General features: G+C 48.7%; 1 protein-coding gene across 3 annotated transcripts in view; it reads left to right on the top strand.

Annotated features, from left to right (window-relative positions):
• The window catches only part of KATNBL1 (katanin regulatory subunit B1 like 1), a 127,583-nt gene that overhangs the window by 34,676 nt on the left and 74,064 nt on the right, over positions 1–18,843 (top strand). Inside the window, exon 1 of one of the 3 annotated variants that reach the window (XM_086936907.1) lies at positions 10,325–10,437. The exons of the other annotated variants lie outside the window; for them this stretch is intronic. Coding sequence (XP_086793033.1) covers positions 10,386–10,437 — 52 coding nt within the window. The 5' untranslated portion in view covers positions 10,325–10,385. Of the gene's footprint in view, positions 1–10,324; positions 10,438–18,843 lie in introns of those variants that run through there. 3 annotated transcript variants of the gene reach the window in all.

Raw genomic sequence — 18,843 nt, forward strand, 5'->3', positions numbered from 1 at the left:
AACACACAACCACGGAGTAACACTTCCTCCTGGCAATTACATTCACAATGAAATGTATAGTGGTTTATCTGATAGGGTGATTTTATCTCCTGCATAAAACTATAATGCACTCCCACTTGAGCCATAGGGTGCTGCCTTCCAGACGGCTGTTGTGAATAGGACTCTCGTCATATATACTTTCTGCCGCCTGTATTTTCAGATTTGTGCATTCAGAGTAGGGAGGAGATTTGCAGATTCCAAAGCCCGCTTCGCTCAACAACGCAAATTCGTCTGGAGTAAATTAAACTCCACTACATATACGGAAGGTCCATTTGTGATTATCTCTAATGCTGTTATATGTATACGCAGATGTAAATAAGAAAGCGTGAATAGCGGTATTTTGAAGACAAAATCAGTAAGAAACTCAAAGAATTTGTACACAAAAAATGACATTCAGTTTGGCTAACTCTGTACATGCAGCTTAATCTCTGTCAGGGTGTGAGTAGGAAAAAAATGACGCAGACAGATACATCGCCAGAAAGGTTTTTATGATTTCTAATTTGTATTAATTGTAATATCCAACTAGTGTAATTTCTATTATTATTTTGGTGCTTTGTTGGTTTCTGTTGAAGTCTAAAGTAACAAAAGAATGGAATTGTGTAAGTTTTACTAAATTTGGTGATTTTATGCATTATCAAGTTTTATAAATATTAAAAACACCAGTGGTTAAAAGTAGGTGGCCTGAGAACACCTGCTTTGTAAATGTCACAAGTACTCCAAGATGGCACTAGTGAATAATAAGATACACATAATGTGTTGCATTTTTATCCTATGGCATAGTTTAGAAATGTTTGTTCTGTCGGGTGTCACGGTGAGCACTAGTGCAAGTGAGGAAAGTGATCCTTCCAACCACCTGTTTGTGTAGTGAAAGGGGTGGTGCAGATGGCCCTGAAAGCCCCCGGTGTCACTGCACCTGCCGCACCACTGACATCCACGCTTCTGAGGACCTCCTATGCGGCACTGCAGCACAGATCTGCAGGACACCTTCCCATTCATATGTATGGCTACGGGGGGGCGCGTATAGGGCATGGTGTATGGGTATTGGCCAGCCGGTTTGACATTCAGGGCGTATACAGACCAGATGAGTGCGCGGTCCCTTTGACAGGAGCTTGCTGCAGTCGTGACAGAAGCCAGACAAGTGCTCACATCCTCCGCAGGTATCAGAGCGCTTTAAATCCGCATGCTTATAACAAGCACGACTAGCACTCTATATTACTGCCAACTTAGCTTAGCATAAGCATCAGCTAACCTCTAACAAACAGACTGATTTGCATATGGCCATGTCTAAACTGGGGTGGCTTGGTGAGCAAAATAACAATGGATTAAACCCAGATCTGTGACTGGGGGTGAATGTTTTGCCATTGTGCAACATTCTGCCCATCATCTTGTGTGTTTTGAGGGACACCCTTCTGGGCATTCCCTTGGCTACTTAGTGCAAACATAGCAAACACAAAAGATGATGGATGTAATGCTAAACTTGTTTGACCTCTCACCCCCAGTCAAGAAATCTGGGTTGAATCCATAGTTCATTTGGGGTATGGGCTGGTGCCGATGAGCTACCTGCATTATGGACTTATCAATGTGCAGCTTGATTGGGGAGCTTTTAGACACCCTAGGCCAGTGAAGAGATGAAGGAAGTGGCTCAGATCTAATCAGTTTGGAAGGCTTTTACTAGGCCCAAGTCCTCTGCGGTGTGACTTACGACAAATGGCTTCCCTATTGACGATTTGAAATTGAATGGTATTTATATAGCGCATGGCTACCCGGGGGCATCCCAGAGCTTAACAGAGGCAGATGAGACGGAGCAGGTTAAGGGAACAACAGTGTCTTTAGAGATCTGCGGAAAGAGAAATGATTAGGTTTGGCTCTAAGGTAGTGCGGGAGAGAGTTCCAGAGTCTGGCAGTGTGCAGGGAGAATTGGCGGCCTCCACTTCTGGCTATTTAGGTCTCGTGGCGATAAACCGCGCGTAAGCGCGGTCTCGCCAGAGACCTTTTGTCAGCGACATAGCTTTCCAGGAGACAGGAGCTGGCCGCGCGCATCCCAAAATCGGCGATTGGAGTGGGCCGCGCACGCTGTGGCCATCTCCTGTCTCCTGGAAAGCTCCACCACACCTCCCCCTGCACGCATGCGCAGACGCACACACGAGAGCGCAAACACACACACACACATACAGAGCCCCCCCCCGCACGCACACACACCAGCGCACCTGCACACACGCAAAACACACATACAGAGACCCCGCTACAACTATGGCTCATGTGTGCGAGCCGAGGTGGTCTGCAGCAGACCTGCCCCTGCGCCGAGACGCTATTTTACCTGTCAGCTTCCCGCTGTCGCTTGCCTCAGCGTTTCTTCCCGTATCTCCTCAGTTGAACGAGCTATGGTGACTTTAGACCCCTCTTCCCATTTCAGCGACCCACTTCCTATATATTTCCAGCAGCCAGTGGCAGGCTATGGCGGCCGACGTCCGTGACGTCACCCTGTCTCTGCCAGAGAGCTGCGTGGATTTGTGTACAGACGCGATGACCCTGGCTTTGCTGAAGGGGCGGAGCTTATTGCTTCAGAGCATGGAGAGCATGGTGGGACATCCAATATGCGAGTCACGAGGAACGGGAACCAGTATCTTGTTACGGGTGGGCGGAGCCGTACAGCAAACATGTGACTGACTGGGGATTCTCTGTTCTTACCAGACTGTTGCTGCTGTCGCCGTTAGGCTTTCCAGACTTTCTACCCTCGCCTTTTGCTGACACCCGGCCTCCCTGTGTCCCAGGAGGGATTGACCGCCCTCCCGCAACGCTACAACTTGCAGCACCCGCTTCGCGGGCGCTGCTGCGCGGTGAGTGGCGTGGGGTCGAGGCTGGGAGAGCACTCGCGCTGTTGGGTCTGTCCCAGGAGGAGGAGCACCGAGATAACATCGAGGGAGCGCGCCGCAGGGACTCAAAAGACCAGGAGTCCCTGCGCTGCACAGGTGTGCACGGGCGCTCCCCCAGGAAGACACGCCCCCTGCTTGTCCAGCCTATTTAAGCGGGAAACTGTGTAGCCTCCAGCGGGATTCTCTGTTCTTACCAGACTGTTGCTGCTGTCGCCGTTAGGCTTTCCAGACTTTCTACCCTCGCCTTTTGCTGACACCCGGCCTCCCTGTGTCCCAGGAGGGATTGACCGCCCTCCCGCAACGCTACAACTTGCAGCACCCGCTTCGCGGGCGCTGCTGCGCGGTGAGTGGCGTGGGGTCGAGGCTGGGAGAGCACTCGCGCTGTTGGGTCTGTCCCAGGAGGAGCAGCACCGAGATAACATCGAGGGAGCGCGCCGCAGGGACTCAAAAGACCAGGAGTCCCTGCGCTGCACAGGTGTGCACGGGCGCGCCCCCAGGAAGACACGCCCCCTGCTTGTCCAGCCTATTTAAGCGGGAAACTGTGTAGCCTCCAGCGGGATTCTCTGTTCTTACCAGACTGTTGCTGCTGTCGCCGTTAGGCTTTCCAGACTTTCTACCCTCGCCTTTTGCTGACACCCGGCCTCCCTGTGTCCCAGGAGGGATTGACCGCCCTCCCGCAACGCTACAACTTGCAGCACCCGCTTCGCGGGCGCTGCTGCGCGGTGAGTGGCGTGGGGTCGAGGCTGGGAGAGCACTCGCGCTGTTGGGTCTGTCCCAGGAGGAGGAGCACCGAGATAACATCGAGGGAGCGCGCCGCAGGGACTCAAAAGACCAGGAGTCCCTGCGCTGCACAGGTGTGCACGGGCGTGCCCCCAGGAAGACACGCCCCCTGCCAGCAAAACCTCCTTATAATCAGCAGTTTACCGCTTAGCGGGACGCGAGCGGGACGCCGAGCGAAGCCCGGGCAAAGGGCGGGCCCTCTGTGGCCCTCAGAGGCCAGAAGAGGCTGGGCTGGGCCACCCCCCTGAAAAATCGTTCTTTACAACTCTTGAACCAGGCTTCTAGTCGGTTATATCCGCTCTAGTAAAATCTACCATCTGTACATAGCACTACAGATTATGAGGAAGACCACCAAGAAGCCCAAGATGCCCACTTTAAGATCGAGCGCAAAAAATAAAACGGATCCTCCACCGCCATTACCAACACTGACTGCGATTGACAAAATGCTCAAACAAACAATAGGGGCAGTGTCAAATGCCATCGCAGATACTGAAAGAAGAATGTCACTTCCACCCGTGACAATTATTCAGGAAACCCAGGAATCCCTCATCAACCTGACCGAGGCTTCTCGAGATTTGGTAGAGGAATTCGACACCAGCTTGCCCCTTTCTCCCTCTTCTTTCGCTGACCTACCTTGTGCGCAGGTCTCTGCAGATATTCGCAGCGAGAGATCTGTTGTACAAACACACAACCATATTAACGCTCCCTGCAGCATTGAGAAAAATCTGCACAAGGAAGGCCCTAAACGTGGGGGGAAAAAGGGATCCTCAAAAGGATCCTCTAAAACTAGAAATCACAACCTGGTTACACCAATAAACCCACCTGCCTCGGGAATACCGTGTTGGATCACCAACATGGTGGCTGACCTTAAAACGGACCTCGAACACTCCATTACTGTGCTGCTAAAACCCCTCATAGCAAAAATAGACAGACTAACCTCAATTGTAAACACTAGAGGGAATGGCACAAAAACCCAACCAGGGCAAGAAGGCGGTTTAAGAAAACAGACCGACGTTACATCCCATAGCCAAACTAAGGACAAGGTCCCTACGATCCCTGATGCGCCCACAAAAACCCCAAACAGAGCCAGTCAAAAAAGTATTAAAGATAACCAAAAGGTTTCCTCCACACCAGACAGAGGGAAAAGCAGTAAAAAAACAACTACTGAAAACAACAAATCAAACCCAGGACCTCCCCAAACGTTGGAAGTAAACAACATCCAAACCCCCAACGTGAACCCAAAGCCTCCGCCCACTGCACCAACTAAAGAAAACAAAACATCTACTCGCTTTAGGTCAATTAACCTCCCGCCTGAAGCACTGCCCTATGTAGTGGTGTTAACAGGAGTTCCACCTCTAAGGGAAGGCCAACGGGAAACCCAAATAGAACTGAAAAATAAATGCGCACAGTGGCTACAAATACACAGACCCTTGCCCCCCAATGTTTTTGGGGAAATCTTGTCTAAGAAGAGGGGAGTGGATCGGCAAAGGCACCAAGACCATAGCAGGGGATATAATTACGATAAACTTTAGAGATATGGACGCAGTTAATTTTATCTGTAGTGCCCCACCTAGCTATACCCGATCACAGATCCACCCGGTACACTTGTCTTATTTCTATCCCTTTGCACCCCAAAGAATCAGGCAGAACAACAGAACCTTCCCTAAAAACTTACCATATCCTGGTACCCACTATGGTCCACCACAATGGCAAAGACCAAACTTTGCCGTGCCAAACTACGACTCCTCCCTAATGCAATATGCACACTGGAACAGATTCGGTGCGCTGGAAGAGGTCGATTGACAGGGATGGGACAATCAGTCCCCCAAGACTGAGAGGTTGAACGTGGAAAATCTACCACTAACAGGAATGGAAAAGGGGATGGACAATGAAATAGCTGACGTGCCCGACAGAGGAGGATACACCAAAATTCCGAATACCAGCCTTGGAAGAGAAAAAGGGACAAACCCACCAAATATTCTTAGCGACACTCATTCCAACAATGCCACCCTAACAGAAACAAGCAAACAGGTTATGCCCCTACCAGATGAACCAAAAAGAACCACTAAAGAAATGACGCCAGCAAATCTACTAATAGCATCCTGGAACATTGCAGGACTAGCGGCCAAGTTCGAATCACAGGAATGGCTGAGCTACATCAAAAAATTCCAAATCATTTGCCTGCAGGAAACTTGGGCTCTTGAATTAAATGACTACAGCCTGGAAGGATACAAAAGCTTTTGTCTCCCAGCCAAAAAAGTAACTTCTGGGAGAGCAAGTGGGGGTCTGGCCATATATGTCAACCTAGACATTAAGGGCACCTGGAGTAACATCAAATGGGCATCACACAACCTACAAGTTCTAAGGTTCACCTCAGCAAGAATAACCCTCTTCCTAGTTAATTGGTACAACTCCCCAGCACTGATGGAGAGGGGAAAAGCCATTTTTGAATTAGAGGAATGCTTAAGAAACTTAAACCTTTTACACAAGACACCAAATGAACTGAGCGTAATACTAACGGGAGATTTTAACTGTCATTTATGCGACAAACTAAAACCTTTTAATAAAGACTGGTCAAGATGCACTTTAATGAAAGGCCCGCATTTTGCACATACAAAAGAGGGATGGGATTTGGAGAGATTAACGAAAAGGAACAACTTAACCCAAACGCTAGACCTTGTGGCATTGGACGAACTAGGAGAATTGACACCAACGTACAAAGGAAGAGGGTGCCACTCCTACATTGATTTTATTCTAGTCTCGCCCATCCTAAAAAGAAACATTACCAACACTAAAATAGAGGCCAGCAGTTTTAGTGATCATAACCCGGTCTTTATTGCAATCGAAGGTTTTGATTTTAACACATGCCCAAAGAAACCTGACACCGTGGAAAAAGCTGTGGATCAGGGAAGCAGAATTAAATGGGCAAAAATTGATGGGGTCAGTTTTTATAAAAAATTACTAATAGATGCTAAAGATGCAATTGACAAATGCTTAGACCCAAGTGTATGCGGAGACCGGGTGGTCAAGGCTTTCGAAGAAATCGCACAACACGTAAATAATTCACTAACGACCACGGGATCTAATAAAATGAACTCAAATCCCCGCTGGTTCGATGCGAACTGCACCAAGGCGCTTAAAAAACTGAAGGATAGCCTCCACTGTAAACCAAGGGATAAGATCAGGGTGACAAAGAGCAGAGCGGAGTATAAAAAGGCCCTGAAAATCCGCAAGCAAAACCTACAAAACCAGGCCTGGGAGGACTTAAGGGACGCCGCCGAAAGAAAAGACATTGTTAGCTTCTGGAAAGTGATAAATTCCCCTTGCTTCCAGGACCAAGGGGCTCCAAAAATCACAAACATCATCTTACCGGAGCAATGGCAGACCCACTTCCAGAGCCTATATAACCACTCAAATCACCTAGCTCTGGAGGACACATCGAGGAAACACCAGCCGGCAAAGCTAGACTTCTCTTTGAAAGAAGTCAAAAGGGGAATAATTGGACTAAGTAAAAATAAGGCCCCGGGCCCGGACGGAATTCCACCAGACCTGTACCTGAGTCAACCTGACTTGTGGGCACCGTTACTCACCAGGGTTTTAAATGAGGCGGTGGTGGCAGGTCTACCCCAGTCCTGGTCAACGGCGACCATAGTCCCAATTTATAAGAAAGGGAACCGCGATGACCCCCAATGCTACCGACCCATATCGCTTATAGACGTGACCGCAAAAGTGCTAGGGCGAGTCATCCTACAGCGATTGCAAGATTGGGCCGAGGAACATCAAATCCTTTCAGAAATGCAATACGGCTTCAGGAAAGGCAGATCCACCACTGACCAATGTTTAAATCTTTACCTTCTGATAGCCAAATATACCATCGCTGGAAAGGGGTCCATTCACATGGGGTTTATGGACCTTTCAGCGGCTTTCGACCGTGTAAATAGGAGAAAGCTCTGGAGCATGTTAGTAGAACTAGGAGTGGACCAACCGCTAGTGGACACCTTGCAAAATCTCCACCGGAACACCACTGCAAGTGTAAGGTACAGCCAAGAGGGTAAGAAGACCGACCCCTTCACTTGCACAAGTGGAGTAAGGCAAGGTTGTATCCTTGCGCCCTTTTTGTTCTCCATTTACATTAATTCGCTGGAAAAAGACCTGCTTAATCTCAAGGTGGACTCACCCCAAATTGGTCATCGTGCGGTACCTGTGTTATTATACGCCGATGACGCGGTTCTGCTTGCTAGAACCCCCCTAGGCCTGCAAAAACTGATTGATGGGTTTGTCAGATTTATGGACAAACTAGACCTGGCAACTAATCTGGAAAAATCCTACATCATGTCCGTCGGAAAACCTACAAAAGGATCTTTTTCCTTTCACATTGGGTCGCACAAAATCGACAAAGTCCAGACCTTTTCGTATTTGGGGGTACTATTTGATCATCACCTCACTTTTAAACCCTTGGTCGAAAAACATTCTACGAAACTTGCAGCTTCAGTAGGAGCTATCATGGGATACGGGCAAAGACTGGGAAAATGGTCCCCGGAACAAATCTTGAACCTTTACAGGGCAATTTGTTGCGCGAAAGTCTCCTATGGCGCAGAAGTGTGGGGCTTCTTGGACAGTAAAGCCCAGCAGATACAGACTGAAGAAAACAAATTCATGAGGAGAATTTTGAAGGTCCCTCAGAGTGTACCGGCCCACATAATCCATGAAGAACTAGGAGAACTCTTCATAGAAGATAAAATCAAAATTAAACCCCTCCTGGCATGGGTCAAAATATGGACTAACCCAGAGGCCGCCCTCACAAGACAAATCATCGAGGACTGCCTCAAAAAAGATAAAGGTGACATCATCCCTTGGCTGAACTATGTAAAGAAATCCCTAGCCGAAATCGATTGCATAAACTTTTTCACATCCCCAGACTCCATAACACCTGAGAGTAAATCATTGGTAAAGAACCTCTTCTTGGCACAGCTCAAGCTATAAAGAGCAGAAAAAGAAAATTGTAAACCCACAAATTCCACCTATAACGAACTCACAGTAAAGCATGGAATGGAACCGTATTTAAGAGTCCTGTTTAACGCCCAGGACCACTTTGTCATGACACGGTTCAGACTAAACATGCTACATCATATTCTTGCGGTCCCGGCAGGGTTTACTCACACACTGGCGGAGAAGGGTACCTGCGGCTGCGACCACAGGTCTCCGCAGGATACCCTTCATTTCGTCCTATTGTGCCCATTTTATACTATGCCTAGACGTAAGTTCCTGGTGGGGATTTTGAAAGACATAAAACCTAAACATGCAAGAACGGCTCTGAGATTCCTACAGGAAGCAGAGGATGCATATACCCTCTTTTGCACCATAAATTTTATTCGTGTAGCGATAAGACTAAGAAATACTAGAGAAAATTGACCATTGACATTTGCCTGTTCCCATGATGAGTCAAATTGCACGAACATTTTAATCAAGGACTCCCGTATTTAGTGATTTATTTATGTGTTACACTAAAAGCTTTTTATGTGTGTATTTTATGTGTGTATTTTGTATCTGTGCTTTTATGGTGTCTTTTTAAGAACCGAATAAAGATTATAAATTGAAAATTGAAATTGACTGCCTGACTAAGGATGAGGAAGCGTGACCAGAAAGGCAGTTTGGTGTGTGTAAAGGTGTTCTGACATACTGTGCTGAATAATGTACGCAATTGAACATTTCTGGTGTTCGTTAAATTGTGAACAGGTGCGTTATGTAGTCTTCTATATCAAATTATGATTTCCGAACTAGTATCGGAATGCAAAGATAAAACCCTAACTTTGGCACCTCGAGTAATGGACTTGTAAACCGCATTTTTTCGTGTCAGAGCACTGTGACGCATAGCCTATTATTTCTGGTGGTCTGTGTGACGTACTCACTGTGCCCACTGTGTTTAAAAGCTGAACTCGCCGGCGTCAATCCGCTAGGGATGGCTCGGTGGAGGTGGAGATTAACACTGCTCACCAATTTAAAGTTTTCTGAAAAATCTATGCAACGCATTGTCATACACAATGCCAATAACTCAAACTTTTGCTGCGAGACCTATTGCATTGTAAATGCTTGTTACAGAAGAGCTTTTCTCTTGTACGAGTCCTGTGAAGGCCTCCATCTTATTACGGTGCATCAACCGCCACCACTTGCTGCCGCTGCTACTGTCTGCGGTTCCTGCCTGCATATGTGATCTACTCCTTACATGCTTTCAATCCTGTGCATTTGTGCTGTCTGCATGGTCACTCATCACCAGTGTGAAAATGAAGAACTGGGCCTCCTTATTGGAAGGAAACTTAAGCCTGCTGCCCCCAAATGTTGTCCACCAGAAGCACACAGCGTGCCAATGCTACACAAATGTCCCCACAATCACAGTTCCAAGAAACCACACTGGCTACAAGGAAGGTAGCTTGAAGTACACCTTGATGTTATGGTGCTGCAGTTGTTCAGATAGTTGTGAAGGTTCCAGGTGAGGCCTTCAGGTTAAGTATTGTCCTTGTGCTGGTTGAATCTTGAGCGCCTTGTGTGGCAAACTCTCTCTAATGGCCTCTAAGCAGAGATTCAAGCTCACTCAGCAAAGAATGAGACAAATGAAGATGTTGTTCATTTCACAGATGTGACTGGACTGGGACGCGCTCACCTGGACAAACCGAACTCTAGTCTTGGTACGATGTGATGCACTGGAGAATGATAATGTTGAAACCTGCAATCGAGTGCAGGACCATAAGTAAGTTGTTGAAAGTGGCTGAGAGGTTGACCAGTAGATGGAGACCGGGTTGCTGTTGCCTCTAATCTGGCATGCATTGTCGCCTCCTTGAAGAATTGTTCCACTTTGACGTGCCTCAAAATTAATACTCCGTACAAGGGTGGTGCTCTTGATCTCATTCTACTGTTTGAGGAGAACACAACCATTCCCAGGTTTGCGAGTTGGGTGAGTGGGAGGTAGTGTGCTAGTACATAAGGGTCATGGTTAGGAATGTTTAGTTGTGGTAGGTTGGATGATGCTAGAGAAGGTCAAATGCGTAATTAGGCACAACTTTCTGGACCGACAAGGGTCTTTGGCCATCCAACACATTTTGATGGAATGATTATCCAGTTCAACAATGACTGTAGCTGGATTTGGGTAGATGAAGGGTCGAAGGCTATTGGAGCATTGCCCCCACTGAGCATAGAATGCTCTAAATTAAAAAGGGAGAACAGACAGACATTGGACTGTTGGAGCAGAAGGCGCCTGGCAGCCATTATTGGCCCTGGGCCACTCCATCGTCTTCAGTGGAGCTCCCAACTTGCGGGTGTGCCGGTTTGCATTCATACCATGCATCTTGGCATGTGACCATTGTTCACTTTATTAAGCACGTTGTAATGTCTTTCAAGATTATGCTACACACTGTCCTGGGGCCATCATTCCTACCGTTTTCCACCAACTTTTACAAAGTATTACATTTCTCTGAAATATTTTTAGGTCTCGTAGCGAAAACACAGCGCGTCAGCGCTGTGTCTCGCTAGAGATCTATCGTTAGCGACTGTGCTTCCCAGGAGACAGTTTCGGCCGCGCGCATCGGCTTGGAGCGGATTTGAAACGGGAACGCTCGCTGTGGCCAGGCGCTGTCTCCTGGGAAGCTCAAGCACCACACACGCATGCGCATACATACACACATGCGCCCACGCACGCACATACATACATACAGAGACACCCCCCCTGACACACATATACACACACGCGCACACACACGTGCACCGAGGCCCCCCTCCCCCGCCGTCACCGTCGCACACATACATACACGCACACACACACACACACACACAAGTGCACCAAGCCCCCCCAGCCTTTTGGAACTTACCTGGCCAATGTCGGGGACTCTTCTCTCAGCACGCGGCGCCCAACCTCCTGCTAGCGCGGCCCCGGGGCTCTACACCGCTCACAGGAGCCCCGGGCCGCGAGACGCATTGACTTCGCCTGCCTCCGCCTGCCTCCTCTTCCGGTCTGGACGTGGCCCCGCCCCCGTCACAGGCGACCGTGCCTGACTTCCGGGGCGGCCGCGGCGGGATTCCGGGGGCATTTAAATAGCAGCCTTGTAGTAATAGTAGCATGTAAAGTGAATAAATTTTGAAACAACAATGCATTTTAAAATATACGCATAGCAGAAGAAAAATTAAAGAACTTAGAAAAAACACACACAATACAATATTAAACCAGACATAAGGTACTCAGTTTCTCTAGTAATGAATTTGCATTTCATGCTGTGGCTGCCCCTGGAACCGATTATCTCATCCGGGATAACGTTAACAAAACATTTTCTATGATGGACGGCGCATTTTCATTTATCCTGCAAACACATTCCTCGCTAGTCCTTCTTCTAGGTCTACAGCTGCTGCTACTGAGGAAGTGTTCTGTACATTGCTGCTTCTTAATAATGCAAAGAGTGTTCCGGCGGTGTTCTGTCTGCCGGGTCGAAGGGAGTTGATCATGTTTCTATTTGCAATAATGTCCCTGTGTCTGCTGAGTCAGACGAGCTCCCGTAAAGCAGAACCCATCAGAGTTTTCGTACTTCCGCATAGCCACATGGACGTAGGTTGGGTGTACACCATACAGGTAAAAACAATACTACATAGCGGGAGCTGTAACATTTACTACAGTGCAAACCTGACCAAGCGGTCGCCGGTTCGGCTAGCCCTTGCACATGATGGATCCCCCACTCACCATTGCTGCCGGTGGGCTTCATGATATGTGTTAAAAAAAAATTTGACTCTATAGTTTACGGATAAAAGTGAAACTACAAGTCCCAGACTGCAATGGCGTTCACAGAAAAGATGGCACTGTGGCATTGTCATACCGCACAATACACCATCCTTTGAAGTGTGTCAACCTCTTTGTACTCTAAACTCTAAGCATTAGCTCAAAACCTTTCTCGCCCTACAAAAAAAAAGATACTTAATTGATTTCTGTAGCCCAACCCAAAACCACTTAATCAAGCTCCTGGGAGAAATGTTGATCTATTATTACAAGCGTTCAACAGGGACTACATGAATGCAGATTAGATTGTTGTAGATTTGTGTTTCAGTATTCATTGAACTTCTTCCTTATTTCCCCCTTAACGAGCCATATTTATTTTCCAATCTAGTTTTATTGTTCACAGTATTTTTATTAGATAGTTATGTGAAAAAGTTGCCGTACCTGTATTAACCTTAGCACTTATTTCCAGGTCAATCACTTCATGGGTTCTGATGTTATCAACCCGTGCATTGGGGATTTTATTGTCATTCGAAAAATAGGTATGAAAATACCCGATGCTTATTTGTTTTGCACCTAGGAAGGAGTGTCTACCTCTGAGGGTATTAAAAAGGCAAAAAAACAAATGGGATATGGTTTGAGCCTAACCTGAACCTTGTCCTAAGATTACGTGTTCCACTTACATATTAAAGTTGTTTGCTCGAGTTGTCAACCGTGGTGTAATATATTATATCAGATCAGCAAAAGGTCTACATAAAAATTGTACAACAGATACGTTTTCCGAATTATTGTCTCTTTTGAACATGTGGTGAGTCATCATGGATATCACTTCAGCAGTGAGCACACGCGTGGCCTCAAAATGCATATGTTAGACAATTTATGACTACCCTGAACGAGTGCTTCCTAAGCCTGCTGGAAATGAAAATACTGACACACCTTTGTTATCACACAATTACTATATGGCGCTTTCTCATCTTGTGGGTATCGATTTCACCCCGTGGTGGGTTTTGTAAGCGGGCATGCCTGGGAGAGATGGAGACCAATCACAATCGGTGCTAGGGACCTTGAGCATCTGCGGCAAATCACGCCCTATCTGGAAGCCAAGGGATTGAAGGTGCTGCTCATTGTGACACCAACACTTCTGCCAGAGAATGAATGCATTTATGCCTTGGTAGCTTCAACAACTGTCCAATCAAAATCATACCTGGTTTTGGAGCCCTAGGTCCTTAAGCAGATTGGAAAACACAACCATGACAGGTGGAATGATTGCAACAAGACATTGGCAATCAATCAGGGCTGAATTACAGTCCTCGTTTTTGCTTTATCTTCATTCTTATTGAGGCACCTTCTGGACTAAACCTAGATGGATCTGAAGTTTAAGTTTCTGCTAGGGTAAAGATGACATTTCTACAACTCGACAAAGCTCAGAGTTGGTTGGCGTTACCCCATCTTCCGGCGTATTACCAGTCCGCTCTTTTAGATTGCATGTTTCAGCTTTCGGAAGTGTGGGATGTAAGGATCATCCAGACTCCGCTAGGTTGATTTGAAAAGAAGATTTTATTTCCTGAACATGAACACCCACGACAGCGAGCTCCCATTCAGTCCGTGTCAGGCAGGCAACTGCCTAACCAAGGAATCTCAAACTGTATGGGGATTGGCAGTCAGTCACAATGGATGAACAGAATGGAAAGCAGTTCGAATCAAAACAGATCACGAACAGTAGTAACAGCAGAACACAACAAGCTAAGCATACCCCTCCCCCCCCATTAACATGGAAAAACTAAGAAAGAACATAATCATTCAACCTAAAAGGTAATCTGATAGTACGTTGAGAGCGGGAAGACACGCTCTTCTGGCTAGTTTCATTTTGCAAAACAGAAGTATTGCTACAGTTATCAATGTCTTTACAAATGGAATAAAACCCTCATTACTGTTGATGTGTGATGGACTCGGGGCGGCTCCTCCACGTGGGGGAAGAAGCGTCTCCCCACTGCTTTCTCGCAGTGCAGAAACATGACATGGTATTATGAATACCATTTTATGTTTCTGCTTCCCGCACTGCGAGAAAGAAGAATGGTTTGGTTGGGGACAGGTGAGTGGGCGTCCTACTCCAGGTAGGGGAGGAGTTGCTTGCCCACTGTTGTGGGTGCTGACTGTTTGGTCAACCCCAGGGCCGACCAAACCAGTCATGCGCACTCTCCTGTTTTCTCCATTTAGGCTGCATGCAGGGACCAGACCGGAGAGGGCCGCAAAGGTAAATAATTTTTTAGGTTTCGTGGCGTTACAGCGCGTAAGCGCTGTCTCGCCAGAGATCTATTGTCACTGGGTCTGCTTCCCAGGAGACAGCACCTGGCCGCACGCATTGCCTCTTCAAGCAGGCGATTTGAGCGGGCCACGCGCTTGCGAACGCGCTCAGCTGCTGTCTCCTGGGAAGCTCCAACACCACACACGCATGCGCATAAACAGAGACACACACGAGTGCCCATGCACGCACGCACCCACACATACAGAGAACCCACCCCCGCCGTCGCATACACACACGCGCACACACACACACGTGCACCGAGCGCCCGCCCACTTACCGCCACTCCGGACTTCAGCCGCCACCGCGGGGCTCTCTCTAGGGCATGGGAGCCCCGCGTCACCAGCACTGCTTCTCTCCGTGGGCGCGGCTTCTCTCTGTGGGCGCGTGCGCGGGCTTCCAAAGCCGGAAGTCCCGCCCCACGGAAAGTTTCGTTTTCGCTAACGTTTTGTTTACATGTCCTTTCATGACAAAATGTATACGCTACTGTTGGGACCGAGGCTTTCATGGTAAAGAGTAGTTAAACAGTTTAAAGCTGTTGTGTCAGTTTTGGCTAGAATGTTTTTTTATTGTATCGCCACTTTCAGTCATTTTATACAGAATCATAAATACCCATGATTTTAGTACAGGAATTCTAAAAACGGCAAGGCAAAATGACTGCTGGTAAACGAGAAGAGAGCTATGTTCGACACCCCATTGGGCACTGAGGCCACTGCACATTTCTTACTACCTTTCAGGCACAAACACGTATTTATAAAAAATGCGCACTCTTCCAGTCTGGTGATCTCACTATGTGCTGCCTGGTGTCAACAATGAGACAGCATACATTCTCTCTCTCGCCAATAATGTACTATAATTGCTCTTGTTCACTATAACAATCCTATCCAGGCCCTTACATGACCATGATAACATTAAACTTTAACCAAACAAATATACAATATTTACATATTTATTTACAAACAACAAAATAGGCACTTGCAAATCATCTTCATGCGCCAATACAGAGTTTGTAAAAATATTAATGCAACACATTGTCATATACAATGCCAATAACTCAAACTTGTTCATCCTTGCAGCTCTGTCACCTTTATCACTAGAGGTATTTTGTTTCAGTTTGGTCTTTTTCAGCCACCTCCTGAGTCTTTGTAATGTACGACTCCTGCAGGTCTCGGATGCTTTTTGATGGCTATAGGGCAGACCTGAGGCTCGCTGTGCTGAGTTCAAGGATGCCCTAACTAGCCCATAGACTTCATCTACTCTAACAAGCCCCATAGCATTTGTATATTTGTGCATAGTACTGAGTGCGAAATTCTGATAGTTGCATTGCATGAGTATTATTAATGGGAGACTGAACTTGAGATGGAAAAGAAAATAAACTGCTATGGACAGTTCAGGGGTGTACAGGCAAGGTTACAGGAGAGTGTCTTTAATCGGAGAAAATAAAGGTACGAAGTCAGTATTCAAAATGTGCCTTCAGGAAGTTAAGCATTCTTCTATTACCCAACCGTGGAATGTGCAAACACTGAAAGCGTTTGTTTCCATTGCGACTCATTTGTTTCTGTGACATGGCTGCTAGATTGGTTGAAGGGGTTACTGATCATGTGAGACTGCAGTGTTGCACATAGCACTCATTTGCTGCTCTATATGTATGTTTATTTCAACGTCTACGCAGAGGTTGTGTGGTACACTTTGTGGTGTAATGGACTCGCATTTCTGAAGGTGGTCTTGACTGAAGCAGGCTGATCAGCATGATTGGGAAATGCTTGTAGTTCGTGTTTTTTTTTTTCTTTTTTCTTTTCCCCAGACGCTCTCCTGCCGTCATTCAGATCCTCAGACTCTGGGTGAGAGGACCTCTGACTCTGGGTGAGAGGACCTCTGACTCTGGGCGAGAGGACCTCTGACTCTGGGTAAGAGGACCTCGGGCTCTGGGTGAGAGGACCTCTGACTCTGGGTGAGAGGACCTCTGACTCTGGGTGAGAGGACCTCTGACTCTGGGTGAGAGGACCTCTGACTCTGGGTGAGAGGACCTCTGACTCTGGGTGAGAGGACCTCTGACTCTGGGTGAGAGGACCTCTGACTCTGGGTGAGAGGACCTCTGACTCTGGGTGAGAGGACCTCTGACTCTGGGTGAGAGGACCTCTGACTCTGGGCGAGAGGACCTCTGACCCTGGGTGAGAAGACCTCTGACTCTGGGTGAGAGGACCTCTGACTCTGGTTGAGAGGACCTCTGACTCTGGTTGAGAGGACCTCTGACTCTGGTCGAGAGGACCTCTGACTCTGGGCGAGAGGACCTCTGGGTGAGAGGACCTCTGACTCTGGGTGAGAGGACCTCTGACTCTGGGCGAGAGGACCTCTGACCCTGGGTGAGAAGACCTCTGACTCTGGGTGAGAGGACCTCTGACTCTGGTTGAGAGGACCTCTGACTCTGGTTGAGAGGACCTCTGACTCTGGTCGAGAGGACCTCTGACTCTGGGCGAGAGGACCTCTGGGTGAGAGGACCTCTGACTCTGGGTGAGAGGACCTCTGACTCTGGTTGAGAGGACCTCTGACTCTGGTCGAGAGGACCTCTGACTCTGGGCGAGAGGACCTCTGACTCTGGGTGAGAGGACCTCTGACTCTCTGACTCTGGGTGAGAGGACCTCTGACTCTGGTTGAGAGGACCTCTGACTCTGGTTGAGAGGACCTCTGACTCTGGTCGAGAGGACCTCTGACTCTGGGTGAGAGGACCTCTGACTCTGGGTGAGAGGACCTCTGACTCTGGGTGAGAGGACCTCAGACTCTGGGTGAGAGGACCTCTGACTCTGGGTGAGAGGACCTCGGGCTCTGGGTGAGAGGACCTCTGACTCTGGTTGAGAGGACCTCTGACTCTGGGCGAGAGGACCTCTGACTCTGGGCGAGAGGACCTCTGACTCTGGGTGAGAGGACCTCTGACTCTGGGCGAGAGGACCTCTGACTCTGGGCGAGAGGACCTCTGACTCTGGGCGAGAGGACCTCTGACTCTGGGCGAGAGGACCTCTGACTCTGGGTGAGAGGACCTCTGACTCTGGGCGAGAGGACCTCTGACTCTGGGCGAGAGGACCTCTGACTCTGGTCGAGAGGACCTCTGACTCTGGGCGAGAGGACCTCTGACTCTGGTCGAGAGGACCTCTGACTCTGGGCGAGAGGACCTCTGACTCTGGGCGAGAGGACCTCTGACTCTGGGCGAGAGGACCTCTGACTCTGGGCGAGAGGACCTCTGACTCTGGGCGAGAGGACCTCTGACTCTGGGCGAGAGGACCTCTGACTCTGGGCGAGAGGACCTCTGACTCTGGGCGAGAGGACCTCTGACTCTGGGCGAGAGGACCTCTGACTCTGGGCGAGAGGACCTCTGACTCTGGGCGAGAGGACCTCTGACTCTGGGCGAGAGGACCTCTGACTCTGGGCGAGAGGACCTCTGACTCTGGGCGAGAGGACCTCTGACTCTGGTCGAGAGGACCTCTGACTCTGGGTGAGAGGACCTCTGGGTGAGAGGACCTCGGGCTCTGGGTGAGAGGACCTCTGACTCTGGGTGAGAGGACCTCTGACTCTGGGTGAGAGGACCTCTGACTCTGGGTGAGAGGACCTCTGACTCTGGGTGAGAGGACCTCTGACTCTGGGTGAGAGGACCTCTGACTCTGGGTGAGAGGACCTCTGACTCTGGGTGAGAGGACCTCTGACTCTGGGTGAGAGGACCTCTGACTCTGGGTGAGAGGACCTCTGACTCTGGGTGAGAGGACCTCTGACTCTGGGTGAGAGGACCTCTGACTCTGGGCGAGAGGACCTCTGACTCTGGGCGAGAGGACCTCTGACTCTGGGTGAGAGGACCTCTGACTCTGGGCGAGAGGACCTCTGACTCTGGGCGAGAGGACCTCTGACTCTGGTCGAGAGGACCTCTGACTCTGGGCGAGAGGACCTCTGGGTGAGAGGACCTCTGACTCTGGGTGAGAGGACCTCTGACTCTGGTTGAGAGGACCTCTGACTCTGGTCGAGAGGACCTCTGACTCTGGGCGAGAGGACCTCTGGGTGAGAGGACCTCTGACTCTGGGTGAGAGGACCTCTGACTCTGGGTGAGAGGACCTCTG

The sequence above is a fragment of the Lissotriton vulgaris genome, chromosome 9 (genome assembly GCF_964263255.1).
Source record: "Lissotriton vulgaris chromosome 9, aLisVul1.2, whole genome shotgun sequence".
Lineage (NCBI taxonomy): Eukaryota > Metazoa > Chordata > Amphibia > Caudata > Salamandridae > Lissotriton > Lissotriton vulgaris.